The 17,700-nt window shown below is 40.0% G+C and overlaps 1 protein-coding gene and 1 long non-coding RNA gene across 2 annotated transcripts in view; both read left to right on the top strand.

The window, feature by feature from the left end:
• Nucleotides 1-17,700, top strand: part of LOC145448396 (uncharacterized) — a 445,163-nt gene that overhangs the window by 396,760 nt on the left and 30,703 nt on the right. The window lies entirely within an intron of this gene.
• Nucleotides 3,380-17,700, top strand: part of LOC145444644 (uncharacterized) — a 226,754-nt gene continuing 212,433 nt past the window's right edge. Inside the window, exon 1 of the mRNA XM_080322691.1 lies at nt 3,380-3,541. Coding sequence (XP_080178817.1) covers nt 3,479-3,541 — 63 coding nt within the window. The 5' untranslated portion in view covers nt 3,380-3,478. The remainder of the gene's footprint in view (nt 3,542-17,700) is intronic.

The raw sequence follows: 17,700 nt of genomic DNA, 5'->3' as shown, positions 1-17,700 counted from the left end.
GAAAAATACTGTCAAAACCACAATTTTTGTCAATAAAGGAACTTTCAGTGTCGACGAACGCACAATTTCTATACTTGAGAAACGACTTTTACTACTCAGCCTGAATCATTAAAATTGATATTCAATTCAGATTTGAGCTCTCGAATAATTGTGCTCAGCCCTAATTATAACACCGTTTTTGACTGCAGTGTTTTATTTCCCTTGTAATATAGGACTCACTATGATGTCCATGGAGTAATTCTGATTTACATGCTCACAACTGGAAACTGTCCATTTTAGCGTTACGATTAAAAAGACGAAATTGGCTCATGAATTCGTGTCAATGCAGGAATACGGTTCCGGGTGCTTACGATTTGATTACAGGTATTTTTGAAGCTATCGAGCCACTAAAGTAGCAAAATGCCACCACCGGCAACAATGTCACTGAAATCAGTGAACCGTGTCAATGAAGTATAGCACATGATGATCTGTGATGCTGCGATCGTCACTGTATATAAGATATGACGTCACGATGGATGCTGGATGATCGATACTATACGCAATATCAAGTTTCACATCTGTATAATATTCAGGTTGTCAAGCTGTATGTAGATGGGTGGAATGCTGAATTGAAGAACGAAGAAGATGCCATCAAGATAAGTGGTGGCTGGATTGAAGGTCACATGAAGGTTGGTTATCAAGATGATTCAAATTTGATAACGAGTCCATACTAATGATTGGAATGAAGTTTCGCTCATTTCACTGACTTTACTGTACGGAGCTGTCTACTACACTAGGCATGTAGCCTATAATGATGACCTTGCGGTGTAGTATAGCCAGGATGTAGATTATGACGTCATCATGAGCATCATGAATACGAGATGATTTTGTTGAGAATAGTAAGCTAAAAACTTGTGCTGATTTTATAAGTGAATAGTTTTTCATGATAAATTTATACCAAAAAATTGTCGGCACTGTACTTTGATTATCAAGTCCATTCGAATGTGACATTACATCTTTCAAAAATATAAGGATTATGTTTCTTTCACATCACATTTTACAACGGACAATCATCATAGCCATCGCTTCACCTGCACTAGCCTTCAGTAGTAACAATAATCTTCTCATGTATGATCGTGCCTCTGAGTGTTTCTTATTGGTGCAGATTGCGACGTAACTGACATTTTACTTTTTCAGGATTCCAATCTGTCTTTGAACCGGGTTACTGCCGCAGCAGACGTTGCATCTCTTGGAATACTTTTTGATGCTGAATTTATCAAATTTAAAGAACAAATACAACTGATGGCCAAGCAGGAGGATTTGCGGAAATTATCTGAGTTTAAATTCAACAAGGTATTAGATACATTTCCTATAATATTATTGTAAAATATTTCATGATATTATTCAATATACATGATACGTTTTTTGGACAAATTTCAGCCGTTATTGGATTTGGACTTGGAGTTGAGACAAAATTAATTCTGGATTTGATGAGGATTTGTATTTTGAAATTTCAAATCCACTCATCATTGTTCGACAAAAACTTCCATTCTCAATTTCTACTCTACTTGCATCTCTAGTATTGTGAATCGAGTCTCGATTGTACGTAGATGTGATGAAAGTAGTCAGCCTTGTTAATCGTAAAGAAACGTTTTAATTTTATATGCAATTATATGTAGAAATAGACGTGTCCACGATGTGTTAAAACTACTTCAAGTGGAGGTAGAAAGTGACAAGTTTGAAAAGTACCTTCGTAAGTACTTGAGTTTCGAAAAGTAGTTTTGATCGATAGCTCGTAAGTGTTTGGTGATTTATCGCTGACGGTTAATTTGTAAATTACAAGATGAGTCTATGTGAGTAACTAAAAGTGATTGCAAATTTGTATAATATTGGAAATTAGATTCAACAGTTACCACGATGTCAAATGCGATTTCTTGAGACGATTTCACACATCACAGTGATACAAACGTAATACAAAACTACTTTCTATTTCTCAAAATCCAATCCGTGAAAAGTAAGTAATTTTGCGTGAAAGTAGTCTAAAATCATGTCCTAGTCTTATGCATAAAACATTGTTATGCATAAAAAATTGTTAGACATGATTTATTTCTGTCCTAAAGAAATAGAATACACTAGGCCCGATTTTGACAAATCCCTGACTGAGCGAGTATCTTCCGTTGTATCTAAACCACCTTGACGTGTACGACATATTTCCTTCATACCATTGGCTGACAAATAAATGAAGTTCTATCTCTGCATGACTGCTGGAGCGTGAAGGTCCTGTGGAAATTTCAATAAATTGCAGCTCCATTACGGTGGCGTTCTGAAGAAAATGGCTGCGACCAAATTTTTATTTTCGTTTTTCCCTTCAATTTGAGACCACATCATTTTAAGAGTGCAGTGCCCCTTTCATATATAATTTTGCATCAATTTCATAAGTGAAATCGTTATGTCAACCACATACTTTTAAGAAGTAGAAGCAGATTGTTACTGATCATCTCGTAATGTGCGCTGAAGCATTGGCGTAGTCTGAGGTGAAAAGCAACAATGCCTGCTCCAAATCTAGGTTTCTAAAGCAGGTAGATTAAATTTAAAATAGGGTATGCTTCTGTCCGTGCCAGTTTTTACGCAGTTTCCAATGTGTTTTACCGTTCGGGTAAAATTCATCCTTCGCATACACATAAGCGACATCGCTACATAAGCTATCCAGCGTTCCTTACAGCATTTATCTAGAGGTGGTCAGTAACGAAGTACTTCTACTTGTTGTAGTACTTCAGGTAGATATATCCTACTTGTCCTACATACTCAAGTGGTTAAGATTTCATACTACTTCTATTTGGCAGTTTTCATTTTTACGCAAAACTTGGCCTACTATAATTTTGTTTTACTTAATTGTATATCGCTACTTTCACTTCTACTTGAGTACCGACAGTGACTAGTTTGAGCACCACCTTCTATATAATACGTTTGTATAATGGATAAAATATTCATAAGTATATTTGTAAAAGGTATCAAACTCTGGAATGAGACTGAAACCGACGTAGCGTATGCATTATGGAGAATCGAAGAATTCTAATGAATCAGTATTGAACTTTACCTATATGAATATTTATTCAAACGAGAGAACATTGAGGCAATTACTTCATCTTACCTAATGAAACCAATATTGTGTTCAGATAAGCAAGATCCTGATCGATTGCACAGAAGAAGAAGAGAACATCGATTAGTCGTTGATTGAGACTTGCTGGAAAAAGTATCAAGTATGATTCCTGATTCTATTCCTAAAGTATTTTTAAACGCATTTATATTTACCTATCATTTTATATGACTTCGAACAGAATCATCTCTTCGGCGGCTATCTTAAAGTCTTGGAATAACTATTTTTGCATTATAGTTTGATCTCCTGGATATTGCCGTGAATGGCCTGATACCCGTCCAGGATTACAGCCGAATTTTGGAGAGCAGGACAGCAATTTCCGTTTTCGACACTATCCATGCCATGTTTTACGTTGATAAAGCAGATGAATTCAGGAAGACGTTAGAAGCTTGTCAGCAAAAGAAGGTAGTACTTATCATCCAGTATTAGTTACATTGGATACATTGAACGTTCTTCTCCCACCATTGCACGTTTATCATTGAGTTCTTCCGCACAGTACGAGTCCCCTCCAGATGAATTAACTTATATTCCATGGCCGACATATCCACCGCAGTTGTGGAGTTCGTGATTCCTTGTAATTTGTTATTCTAAAGCAGGGGTGTCAAATTCAACTGGCGTCGCGGGTCAGAGTCAAACTTTCAGAGCACTCGCGGGCCGGACCAGTCAAATGATTCCAAAAAATTTCCTTAAAATCCATGCCCTTGTTTTTCACTTGAATACTTGATTATAAAGCTTATACGCATTATAATAATCACGTAATATCACGGTTCTATTCCATCAATACCTTCATTATACGCAAACAACCGAATTGGCGAAATTACGATGAATGGCCGGACCGACAATATATGTTGGCGAATCGCTATGCTTGCTTTGTTTTAGTCGGAATCTGACAATCCTGTATAAGCGTTGTGAGGAATACAAGCGATTTAACCGTAAACGTAGACGTTGAAATTTGGTTTATTATTTTTACACCGTGATTCGGGTTTCTCTGGAAGCCAAGAAGATGTTGACGCATAAGCGCAAAATGAGTGAAACCACAGATATTTAAATTATATTTAGGTGTCATAATTATATTATTCACTTCTGCAGATAACTTACGTTGTGGTCCGTTTTTGCATGAAACTGTGAACTCACTGAGCACTTTTCCGCCTTCTCAGAATTGAGTGTCGATTAGGGTGACCATATTTTGAGAATCTGAAAAGAGGACACCTTTAAAAAAAATTCAGACATGCAATACAGGAGTGAAATTTTGAAAAATTCGCAAATTTATTACAAGTTTGTAGTTGGTTAAGTAAAAGAAGGTCAACTTTCTGGCTCAACTCCTGAAAGACCTGCCGGAGCGTTACTTTAGTACTTAATTCAAATTTCTCAGTTGAATTTTCACACACATTTTACCAAAATTTTTAAAAAAGAGGATAAATTCTCAAACAGAGGTCATTTGAGCTTGCTAAAACGTTGCACACCAAATTCGATTCAATTCCAACCTGTAGAAGCCGAGGTCACTCCAATTGAAATTTCGTTCATGTTTGAAATAATAGTATTTACGGTGACCAATTTCATCACACCGACATGACCAAAAATCGTGTTTCGGGTATGCCCGAAGTGGCAGGGATGTCGTTTCCCTTGTTTTGATCTTGACAGGGTCCCAGGGTGGGTTTCGAATGAAGACATTGCCAGTGAACGAAAAAAATATATGGTCTTTCAATATCACCAGGACCCCCTTGTCATAGAGTTATATAAGGCAATGGTGCTTACCACGATATATGGATACAATTAGATTATAGTAACCGAATATGAAGTAGGATGACATGAATAGAGGACGATAACTTTCGATAGGAAAAGATCTGTCATGATGACCATAAGTATTATAATTTGCCTGTGATAGTACTGTAGGAGTGGTGCAGAGCAAATAATAAAATATCATATAATATCAAATTGTATCGTGCGGAAATTTACATTGGACCGACCAAGAATATGGATCACTTGAGAAATATATTTACCTGAATTTTACCTGCTTGTCAGTTCTATTTCTTTTCGTGGTCGTTAATTTTGGTGTGTAAAGTAGGCCTACTCTATTTGAAAATTATCTCACCATCGTTTTGACATGTCTATTTCAATGAAGTGCACCAATTTCCAGGTAGTCCGTGTCATATATTTTTTTCAATTACTGGCGATGTCTTAATCCAAACGCCACCCTAGGTTTGTATCAAGATCAAAACAAGTGAAAAAGACATCTCGGCCACTCCGGGCATATCTGGAACACGATTTTTGATCATGTCTGTGTGACAAAATTGGTCACCGTAAATACTATTATTTCAAACATGAACGAAATTTCAATTGGAGTGACCTCGGCTTCTACAGGTTGGAATTGAATCGAATTTGGTGTGCAACGTTTTAGCAAGCTCAAATGACCTCTGTTTGAGAATTTATCCTCTTTTTTAAAAATTTTGGTACTACGTTGTAAATTGCTATGGTTTCACAATGTTTGCAACTTCAAAATTGGTGGCATGAAGCATACAATGTAGTTTTAGTGAATCTGGACAAACACTTGCCTTACAATAGCCAAATTGTAATTCAGCGCCAGTGTCTTTAAATAGTTTATAATCTGGTATATTTTCAGATTCGACTAACATGCCCTATCCACACTGCTTACTGTCTCTCTGCGATGCTAAAGATTGACATCACATTACAAATATGCAGTGTCGTCAAGAAATGTTATTACAAGAAGGACAGTTTGATGGCCATGCCTCCCACAGTTGAGGTATACAACAGTACCCTATATCACCACCAGTCTTGCGGCATTGTTGACTGCTACTTATGTTTAGGCATGCAATCCTTCAATGTCTCATCTGTTGAATAAATTATAAACTCCAAACAGTCATGTGTGGTATTGTATATATTTATCAGCCATTTGCTAGATGGTATTCAGTTATGCAGAGCTACCCTGGCACAACTGGAAGTGCATGAAACATCAGGGAGATCAAAGTAAGAATCAGTGATGAGCGGAGTCGGCTTTTCGAGACTCCGAGTCCCTCCGACAACTTTGGTCTCTGAGGCAAAGTCCCTCCGACTCCGGGGATCTCAATCCCAGACTCCGAGATAACCCGAAGAATCTTGTCCAGTCTCCGAAACATCCATATCGGTAGAGGAAGTTATTCAAAACCATTGTCGAAGAATCCCAATCGATGTTTTCGATAGCCTGCCTGATATTCAGACCAGTTTTTTTAGTATCCATGAATTGCCGAACAGTCGCAACATTACTTCTGAGAGTCAAGTTCTCTCCAACAAAATGGACAGTCAAGCTAATAGAACTGCGACCCTTTAGATCGGTCCACATATCTGTGGTGATGCCAGCCAGCTCATAGGACTTGATAGCAACTCTTAGTTCCTCTGACAGCTTCTGCTTCAAAGATGACGCCTTCTCATCCAACTTACGTTTCACCGTAAATCTGGATGGCAAAACGTCGTCTGCACAACACCACGGCAAACCGGCACTTCTTCGGTATTCTCCACCCGACGATCAGTGTTCCCCATGATCACCTTCTTTGATTTCTCGCTTACTTTTTTGTTGGAAGAAAGAAAGGAACTTTCTTCAACTGCGATCAATTCTTCTTACACGCTTCGCTATGTCTTCGAAGATGCGACGTACCACTTGTCGACTTGTGATGCTTTAGCTGAACATTGCAATTTTGACATCTAGCAAACCCAGTATACTGGCCGTTATTTTCATGCAGCATCAGAGTGAAATCCTTCCACACGTCACTCTTTTTCCGCGTCTTTGTGGGTAACCCACTTGACGTCGACGGTGCTTCAGCCATTATATTAAAATGACGACGGAAGGCCAGTTAGTTCGAACTAACTACCACTAACACCACTGAAATCGACGATCACATCACAGGTTTCAGTAAATTAAGTTCGGCATCGCCATGAAACCATAGTGTCCTATATGGTGTCGACACAAGCAAATCGCACGGTTCAATGAAATTGTATCACGTCACAGTTTCCATTTGGCTACAGGCAATTTGACGGTGATTTTTGACCGGCTTGCCGAGCATTAAATTTGATGAATCGGGTATCAATCGAAAGCTGACTCTGCACTGATTACGAAAATATAAATTTTATTCCGCTCGCGGCCCTGGAACCCCCACAATCAGCCCCCAATTATTCATTGTCGAGTAGATTGGCAGTGTGACGCAACAATGCTGTCTGGCGGAACGAGAGACTAGCTCAAGAGCAAGGATGCGGCCGAGCGGCGAGAGTGGGATCAGCTGACGTCGCGGCAATAGCGATGTGCAAACGCGCCACAGAGAAACGCTGCGCTGTTGACACTTTTTCTATGCGTTTCGGTACAAGCGAGCACACACCAGCCTTTCCTTGACTTGTAAGGGTAAAACTGGGTCCACAGAATGTATTAGGGCCCTACCAATTTTCGCGCAATATCCTTCAGCTGATAGAGATATGTAGGCTACGTCTAAATGACATGCCGCCCTATTTCTTGTCGCTTTCTTTTTCTATACTATCTTCTTTACTTCATTCAGTTGCATGCCTCCTCTTTACATCGCCTAGGCCAAGGTGGGTGTCAGATTCCATAGACAACTTAGTCGCTTCGACATCTTCCTTTCTTTCATTGTATCGCATTTTTTGTGGTGTATTGAACTGATAAAATTGCTAATAAACCAATGATGATGATGGATATGTCAGATTATTATGATATCGATTGCCTTAGCCCGCTTGTTGCGTAGGGCTCAAGAGATGCGTGGCGTTGTTGATACTTTTTCTATGCGCTTCTAAAAGCGAGCACACACCAGCCTTTCCTTACTTGTAATGGTAGAACTGGGTCCACAGAATGTATTTGGTCCCTACCAATTTTCGCGCAATCCTTCAGCTGTTAGAGATATTCCTAGTAAGAAAAATATACTTCCAAGTAATAAGATTCACTCAAGACAGCAAATTTAGATAATGTAAATATATCATATTGTAGTAATACAACTACCGTGTTGAGTTTTCACTCTAGTCCCCATAAGCACCACGTCGGTGACCTTGCCAAATTCCGAGAAGCCGAAAAAGTGCAAACTCTGTTTGGCCGAATGGACAATGGACAATGGACATTCAGTTATTCACAGATGCGAAAAAATACTGCAAATCCGTTTTACGTAAGTTACGTTAGGAATATATATACAGGCTACAGAATGAATATAATTCAAATATCTGTGATACCACTGTATTACTTTTGACGCAAAAGGTCCCCGGCATTCAAAAAAACTATTTGGTGATTGAAAAATGCTAAACCAAATTCCAACGTCAACGTTTATAGTGATATCAGATATATTCCAGTGAAAAACATAGGTATGAATTTGGTGGTAACATTTTGGAATCATTTGGCAGGTATGGCCCGCAAGCTTTTTAGTAACGGATTGAATCCGGACAGCGATACCAGTTTAATTCGACACTCCTGCTGTTAAACTTTATTCAACAATCAACATTTTACCTGCTGCATTCGCGGACCAAGTCCTACCCTCACGGATCAAATAAAAGCTTGTAATGTAAGCTCATGCTCAATGCTCCTTGCTCACACTTAACCATAAAAGCGACTATAGAAAGTATCGACACCCGCCATCAACAGCGCGACGTGTCTCTGGAGCCCTACGCAACAAGCGGGCTAAGGCAATCGATATCATAATAATCTGACATATCCATCATCATCATTGGTTTATTAGCAATTTTATCAGTTCAATACACCACAAAAAATGCGATACAATGAAAGAAAGGAAGATGTCGAAGCGACTAGGTTGTCTATGGAATCTGACACCCACCTTGGCCTAGGCGATGTAAAGAGGAGGCATGCAACTGAATGAAGTAAAGAAGATAGTATAGAAAAAGAAAGCGTCAAGAAATAGGGCGGCATGTCATTTAGACGTAGCCTACATATCTCTATCAGCTGAAGGATATTGCGCGAAAATTGGTAGGGCCCTAATACATTCTGTGGACCCAGTTTTACCCTTACAAGTCAAGGAAAGGCTGGTGTGTGCTCGCTTGTACCGAAACGCATAGAAAAAGTATCAACAGCGCAGCGTTTCTCCGTGGCGCGTTTGCACATCGCTATTGCCGCGACGTCAGCTGATCCCACTCTCGCCGCTCGGCCGCATCCTTGCTCTTGAGCTAGTCTCTCGTTCCGCCAGACAGCATTGTTGCGTCACACTGCCAATCTACTCGACAATGAATAATTGGGGGCTGATTGTGGGGGTTCCAGGGCCGCGAGCGGAATAAAATTTATATTTTCGTAATCAGTGCAGAGTCAGCTTTCGATTGATACCCGATTCATCAAATTTAATGCTCGGCAAGCCGGTCAAAAATCACCGTCAAATTGCCTGTAGCCAAATGGAAACTGTGACGTGTACAATTTCATTGACCCGTGCGATTTGCTTGTGTCGACACCATATAGGACACTATGATGAAACAGCTGATGGAGCTGCACTGCACTAAACATACATGATGCATCACTGACGCACCGATCGACGCTCCTTGGAGTTGACTAAATGACTAGTGAGAGTGACTTCCAATTTTGAAGCTGATACATGATAACTGGAATTTGGAGTCTGAGACAGACCAGAAGCGGAAACTTGATAGCGGTGCTGATTTTTCTTGTCACATCAAAGTCATTTCTTAATCAAACCAAAAATTACATGACGAAAATTCAGAAGAGTTCTGGATGACTGACTACGTCAATCAATAATTAAGGAAGCGTAGTTGATGCGAGCAGAGCAAAGCAGACGGTTGTATGGTTATTTAGGGCCCTGTGGATATAATGCTGTATCAGCTGTATCAGCTGTATCAGCTGTATCAGCTGTATCACCCTGTGGATATAAAGCTGTATCAGCTGTATCAGCTGTATCAGCTGTATCAGCTGTATCAGCTCTATCAGCTGTATCAGCTGTATCACCCTGTGGATATAAAGCTGTATCAGCTGTATCAGCTGTATCAGCTGTATCACCCTGTGGATATAAAGCTGTATCAGCTGTATCACCCTGTGGATATAAAGCTGTATCAGCTGTTTCATCTGTATCAGCTGTATCACCCTGTGGATATAAAGCTGTATCAGCTGTATCACCCTGTATCAGCTGTATCACGTCTATACTATGTCTGGGATGCGCGAAATAGTCTAGTAGTTTATCACACATTTAGTGAATCAGCTCTTCTTGCGTAAACGCGCGAAGCAAGAGAAATTTATATATTTCATGATTGAGTCGGTCAATATATGATCGCGAATTGCATATATATTGGTATCAATTTTTATCCTCTCTCTGCTCACGTAATCAGATTGACCGGTTGAGCCGAGTGAGTTGTGTTTGAAAAGGTAGGACCACTCGTGACCTCCAGTCTGCTATATCAAAAAATATAAAATCGCTAAAACGTACTAAACTAAAAGATGCACACGATTTCAAATTGGTATTTCTTCACTGGCATATATTTTTCCCTGCGGGATGGTAGCCTATTTGTCTCGTGACGTTCAGATTGCCAAGACAGGAACATTCGGCGCCAGTCATTTAGGCGAATATGGTCAATAATACCTATATGTATTTTGAATATACATAACGAAGTTTTCGGTCAGCGTAAGGGCAGTCCTTTTCGGCCAAGGTTTTCTCGCTGCCGATCGTTCTGGCACGCTTCTAGAAGTCGCATGTTACATGACCTAAGCCTTTATATGTCTTGGTGCGTCGTGGCGCGGTAATGGCCAACGCCGATATGCCTATACTTTTATAAATTTTTGCGTATTTTATCTTTGTCGAAGAGTACCGAATAATTAAGGTACTTGAAAACTTGAAATCGCGCGCAGCGCGAAAAAAAAATCCCAATTGGGGGGCTTGGGATGCGGCAGTTACGGTCCTGTCAATACCTATATCTATAGGTACTGCCCGTTAAACTCTGGAAAGTTAGGGCACATTGCATTGAAACAGCAGTGACATAATCTTAGCAGTCTACTCACAACTTTCCTGCAATCCTAATTGAAGACTCCAAGCCAAGCCAGAGTATTTTATAAATATAATTTTTTTTCATGAATAGATTTCTCAATATTTTTGTGGGGGCCGCAAGAAGGCTAGCTGGGGGCCGCATGCGGCCCGCAGGGCCTCGGTTGGGAATCACTGGTCTAGACTATATGAGCCTCCAGATACTACACCTCTACCTAATACACTCCTACAGTCACAGACGTCCAGGCCCACGTAGGCCCACGAGTCCATACACGGCTCTTTGCCCTCTTGTTTCAAGAAATCGAAAGTGTCATCGGAGGACGCCCAAGTGTGCTCTTTTTCGTACCTCAAAATATGGTAACCCTAGGCTAGACACCAACGAATATTTATTCGCAAAAGAGTTTCTCGCAAGCAGAGCTTTTAACACAAAGTAACGAAATTTCATTTGATCCCGGCCAAGATGTCAGAATATCTGTTACACTAGAAACCATGAATTGTCTTTACATTCATTGTGATGAATGCTTCCAATGGAGAATGGACACACTCTGCCTATTTCCACGTCGTCGGGGGTTCTCAACTTGCCTGATATAACGGGCCGCAGATCTATATTGATATGTATCAGTGTTGGGTAAGTCACTACCTTCGAGTCAAGAGTCATTTCGAGCCATTTCGCATTTTGACTCGAGTCAAGACAATCGATTTTCGAAGGTGACTCGAGTCAAGTCAAGTCACTCGATTTTTGGAGGTGACTCGAGTCAATTAAGTTGAGTCAAGTCAAGTCAAGTCAAGTCAAGTCACGAGTCAAGTCACAATTCAAGTCACGCTGCTTTTTCGAAGTACGAGGTATGATTACGTCATTGCATTTTGCTGCCTGTCTGAAATACAGATTGAGTGGTCATTGATTTCGAACCGATGAACGAACATTTTGCTATCAAATTACTTTACTATAATCTAGTTTACGACAAAGTAAAAGCTGTAAGCTTCGATCATTTCGTTTGCGGTCAATTTATTTGTGAGAGAACAATGGAGGCTCAGTAAATCGCACGATCATTGAATCATTGGTCGCTCACACGGGTCATACCAGCGTTTCGCGAACAATCCAAACATATGCAAGATACAGTTGACCATTTTTATCCACACCGATTACCGACATTCACATGCGCAGATCGTGTGTATGTGTATCGAGTCGGTGTATATGCCGCAAAAGCATCAAGGACAAAAATAAACTACGTCCTTTCCTTTTTTTATCTATCCATTATATGTTGTCTGTAAAAGCTGTAAAGGAGGACGGATTGCCTAATACGGGGACAATTTGGCGTTCTCGGAGGATCACTGGTCCAAAGGATCCGTTGGGCTGATATCTGCGCACCATAAGAGGCCGGGTTTGATCGGAGAGACAGACGGAGTCTTTATTTCTTCATCCAACTGAAATACAAACAAACAGACGGCAATAATGGTGGTACGGTATTCGGTACCAGGTAGGGAAATCCACAGGGTGATGCAGCTGATACAGCTTTATATCCACAGGGTGATGCAGCTGATACAGCTTTATATCCACAGGGTGATACAGCTGATACAGCTTTATATCCGCAGGGTGAGACAGCTAATACAGCTGATACAGCTTTATATCCGCAGGGTGATACAGCTAATACAGCTGATACAGCTTTATATCCACAGGGTGATACAGCTGATACAGCTTTATATCCACAGGGTGATACAGCTGATACAGCTGATACAACTTTATATCCACAGGGTTATACAGCTGATACAGCTGATACAGCTTTATATCCACAGGGTGATACAGCTGATACAGCTGATACAGCTTTATATCCACAGGGTGATACAGCTGATACAGCTGATACAGCTGATACAGCTGATACAGCTTTATATCCACAGGGTGGTACAGCTGATACAGCTGATACAGCTGATACAGCATTATATCCACAGGGCCGTTATTTAGTGTGGCTGTTCAGAAATTCGTTTGTTTTTACAGGGTAAGATCAGCTTACCTTAGTGATTTATGTATATTTGAAATCTTTAAAGCGAGCTTAGATGCTGGTATGCCTCTGTGAGCGGATCTTACAAGCGAAAATTCGTCGCAATGCCATTAAATCATTGTAACACATTGCATAGTTATTATTGTTTCCATCCAGAAACTTGCTTGTATGTATATTTCTCACAGATATAAAGGTAATATTGATGTAACACTTATTATCGATATCTCTCACTGCAAATTGCAAGTACGATGAAAGTTGCGAAAAGTTATCACAAAAGCGGTATCGGATATTATCTTGTTTCAACTGATACCAACGTTAGGAATACATTTTCACAAAATGGACCCTATTACTATGTTGAACGTCATCAGGATAATGGGATATATTCCGTTATGATTATGAACTTGCTGGAAGAATCAGGGTAGCTAAAGGTTGTACCATAGAGAAGCCCCGCTGTATGTTGCTGATTGTAAATGTTTCGCACAATTACTGGGGTGGCATGAAAATCAGTCACCAAACAAATACCCAAGGAGGAATGTGACTATACAAGACTGCAATGACAGCAACGTGGAAGATTCTGGAGATCTTATCTCATGGTGACATTCAGCTGTGGATTCAATCATTCAAAGACTGCATCTCAAGGCAGGGAGCAAATGATGCACTGCGAATGATATTGGGCGCCTTTAATTTTGTGAACTACAGACACTGCTCAACGAAAATGCCTTGCTAGATCACTAGGTTACTCTCCAGTCCCCAATTGCAGTGCAGATGGCTGATTTTTATGCACTTGGCAATCATTTTTGCATGTTACCCGTCATATTACAACTTTACAAGGTGTCAGCTGTCTGTGTTTTGGTTTGTAATCAATAGTGTCTTCTGGTCAGAGTGTCGAAAGATATCGGGGGCAAAACTTACAACACTCCGGAAAACACCGGAAAAATATCTGTAGTAAACTCCGAGCCCGCTCCGGGTATCACAAAATTGGCAAAACTCCGCTCCGGAAACACTCCGACTCCGCTCCGATGCTCATCACTGGTAAGAATCCAGTTAGAATGAAAGATCTCCTCGTCGCCATGACCCTTTCATATCCAGCAAATGGGTTAGGTGACAGTCTTGGAGGTTCTTCATCATTGGATTTTGCGATCTGCTTACACGGTCCGTGGCGTTGTGTGGCTGGGCACAGGCAGTAATCATCTGTGATGCAATAATCTTGACCTGAGTGAAATTGTTTGTCTCTAGCTGTACCTTGATTGCTACTAGTAACAGTACAGCACAGATATTCCTACATGTAGGGTTACCATATATTTTGAAATCGGGAAGGATGACACTTTGACCAAATATGTACAGTTAGTTGATCAATACTGAAAACAGCTGATTTTGCAATTTTTTGCTGTAAAATTTGGCGATTTTTATTTAAAAAATGGTTAAAAAATGGTCATCACTTTCGTTTGACTACCGATTTACGCACTTTTTACTTAAAATTACTGGTGTTGACTAAAAAAGGTCGTCACTTCCGCTCGAGCCTCCGTATTAGCTCTTTCTTAGCGTCATTAATGCCCATTTTACCTCAGACACTGTCATTTATCTTAGCTTCAAAAGCTGTAAAGGAGGATAAATTGCCAAAAGAGAGGATATTTAGGCATCGTCTGGGACATTTTCAAAAACCCGAAAATGGAGGACGTATGGTAATGTAACCCTGCCTACATGTCAAGAAACCTCGTAGGAAATTGACAGACTGACCAAGATATACATTAAGAGTTAGACTGCGGCGATTACAGCTATATCAATATGGGGTAAAGGGGGAAAGATAGTATCAAATTGAATGGCCAGCATCCATGACGATCATCAATTGTGGTCATTGCTGTAATCCTTGGTCTGAATACCAGTACAGTTATGCAGTGGTATGCGAGAAAATAGAAATGCCTATCACAATTTTAAATGGAAGAATTCTTAACTACCTCACTTTGTGGTGAAATGACTATGAATTACAACACTTTCTTCTTCTTGACAATGGGTCCTTCATAGATATAGTCAAAACCGGACATTCTTAGTGGAGGCGGGGCGGTGGAGGCGTGGAGGCGGAACCGGCATTTGACCCTTCAATTTTCTACGGCAAACCCCATCCTGTAATGATAGGACAAAAGTGATCAGAGTTGGCATAAACTTGTCACATTTTTGATAAATATATAGGCCTTCATAAATCGGTATAGAATCTATAATACGCTTCAACCATGTAGCCTACAGCATTACAAAAAGCGTGGGAGCTGTTTGTAATTTATAAACTTGCATTTGAAAGTAGCTTAAATTTTTTGTAGTTTATTTATTTGTAGATGCCTGCTGGCCTTAAAATAGTAAATATAAAACTGACCCAATTTTTGGTTTAATACGACCACTGACCAGCTTCCTCCAAATCAAGATATAAAGCTCTCGTTTCTTCTCATATTACAGGCTACCCAGCCACCTATTAAACAGTGATTGAACCACAAATCCGTCTTCAACTTGATTATAAATTTGACCTACCTTGAGCATGAGATAGGTCCCTTTTTAATCGGTCAACATAAAAAGATTTTTTTATCGCATGCGTTTCTGGACGCTTGCTCTTTCATTGGTGGGGAAGAAAATGATGTTGACTTTTGAGGCAAACTGGGGCAAGGTATCGGTCCCAACTTCAGCCGACGTTTCCCAGAGAATCAACTGCCGCTATATAATACCTTCTGGCCGGAAATATCGATAACATATTTCGGCTCTTGAAAACACAATGAATGATCCATAAAATAAACATAGCCTGATGCCAGTAACAAAGTATCAGTCACATGATTGCATCAAATAATATGACTATCTAGCTTTGATATCACCGGCACCGGCACTGGCTGAATTAGTATTTTGCTCACTAGCGACTAGTATTACAACCAGGGACTGCACCAATACAGGCATTTCCAATATTCGATAGCTGTAAATGAGCAATAATACATATCTGCAAAACATATAAAGATATAAGGTCAAATGCTACACCCGATCGGCAACACCCAGCAGAAATCTCTCAATTCCAACTTTGCCAACGTTTTGTGACTAGCGCGACTTTGCTTCATGGTCACTATCATCCGACCGTAAATGATTGACAGGCCACGCAGTTACCGTTCTTGGTAATCTTGGTTGTGTTAAGCTAGTTTCAGGACTTTTAGACACTGATTAAGACGTATTGATAACTTATATCATTATATGCACTACTGCACTGTGATGCTAGAAAATGTCTCAAAGATCATCGTCCAAAAAGAATGTGGATTACGAAACTATTCTATCGAAGCTGGATGCACTTTCAGACAAAATGGATGATCAAAAACTACAAAATGGCCAGAAGTTCTCGGAACTCATGAAGGAAATCATAGAACTTAAAAATAGTGCCGAATTCCTTAACGAAAAATATGAGGAGATAAAAGATAAACTTGATACTACGAGCAAGCAACTATCGAAAGTGGAATCAGAAAATAACTACCTGAAAAAAATTGTACACGACCTCCAAACATCCAACAGAGAGACCAATCGAGCAATAAACGATCTGGAGCAATATGGAAGAAGAGAATGTATTGAATTGCAAGGAATACCCTACCACGAGAAGGAGTGTACTGAAGATCTTGTGATATCAGTTGCCAAGAAAGTGGATGTGACCGTCACAAGCATGATATAAGTGTTTGTCATAGACTAGGTCAACCAACTGAAGACTACCCTGATCCTATCTTGATAGTCAAATTTTGCTCGAGAAGAGTTCGTGACATGATCTACAACACCAGATCAATATTACACAAAACCAAAGAAAAAATAGGCCTATACATCAATGACAGCCTTACGAAGACTAACCGAAAAAAATTCAATGCATGCCTAAAATTCAAAAGAGCCAACAAGTTCAAATACATATGGACAAGGCAAGGAGTATCCTACTTGAGAAAGGATGACGAAAGCCAAATTTGGACAATCAGAAGTGATGATGATCTGACAAGGTACGGCATACCCCTAGACTGAACTGTAACCACTAATTCAGCCTTGATCAATAGATAGAAAATGCCCGTCTTATTTCCATGTGGCTCTTGCCACAAACCATGCAAGTCAAATCAGCCTTGCATTTGCTGTGATATCTGTGACTACTGGACTCATTTGAAGTGCACCAAACTGACAACACCGCAATTCAATCATATCGGAACTACTGATGAGTATTATTATTGCTGCCAATGCCTAAACTCGGAATTACCATTTTCATCACTTGACAACATGCAACTAACAAGGGAATTATCTTCTGTCAAAAAGTTATCTAGCTCTGACCTACCTAAGGGATTTTCTAATTATTATAGTATAGAAGAATTTAATGCTCCTACTGATGATAGCCCCATTACAATGCTACATGCTAATGTAAGATCACTTCCTAAAAACAGTGGCTTAGTCACTTCGTTAATTTCTGAGTTCTCTAGACATCCTGACATAATCGTCATAAGTGAAACGAGATTATCTACTGTCCTTCCTTTTGACGTCCATATTGATGGATATACATTTATCAATGCAAATTCTCCCACAATAGTGGGTGGAGTGGGGTTCTATATCAGGAACAATGTCC

This window comes from Botryllus schlosseri, chromosome 1 (assembly GCF_051294905.1).
Source record: "Botryllus schlosseri isolate E-star chromosome 1, Bs_hap1, whole genome shotgun sequence".
Taxonomy (NCBI): Eukaryota; Metazoa; Chordata; class Ascidiacea; order Stolidobranchia; family Styelidae; genus Botryllus; species Botryllus schlosseri.
Note: the sequence above shows the minus strand (reverse complement) of the source record. Positions and strands in the feature narration are given on the sequence as shown.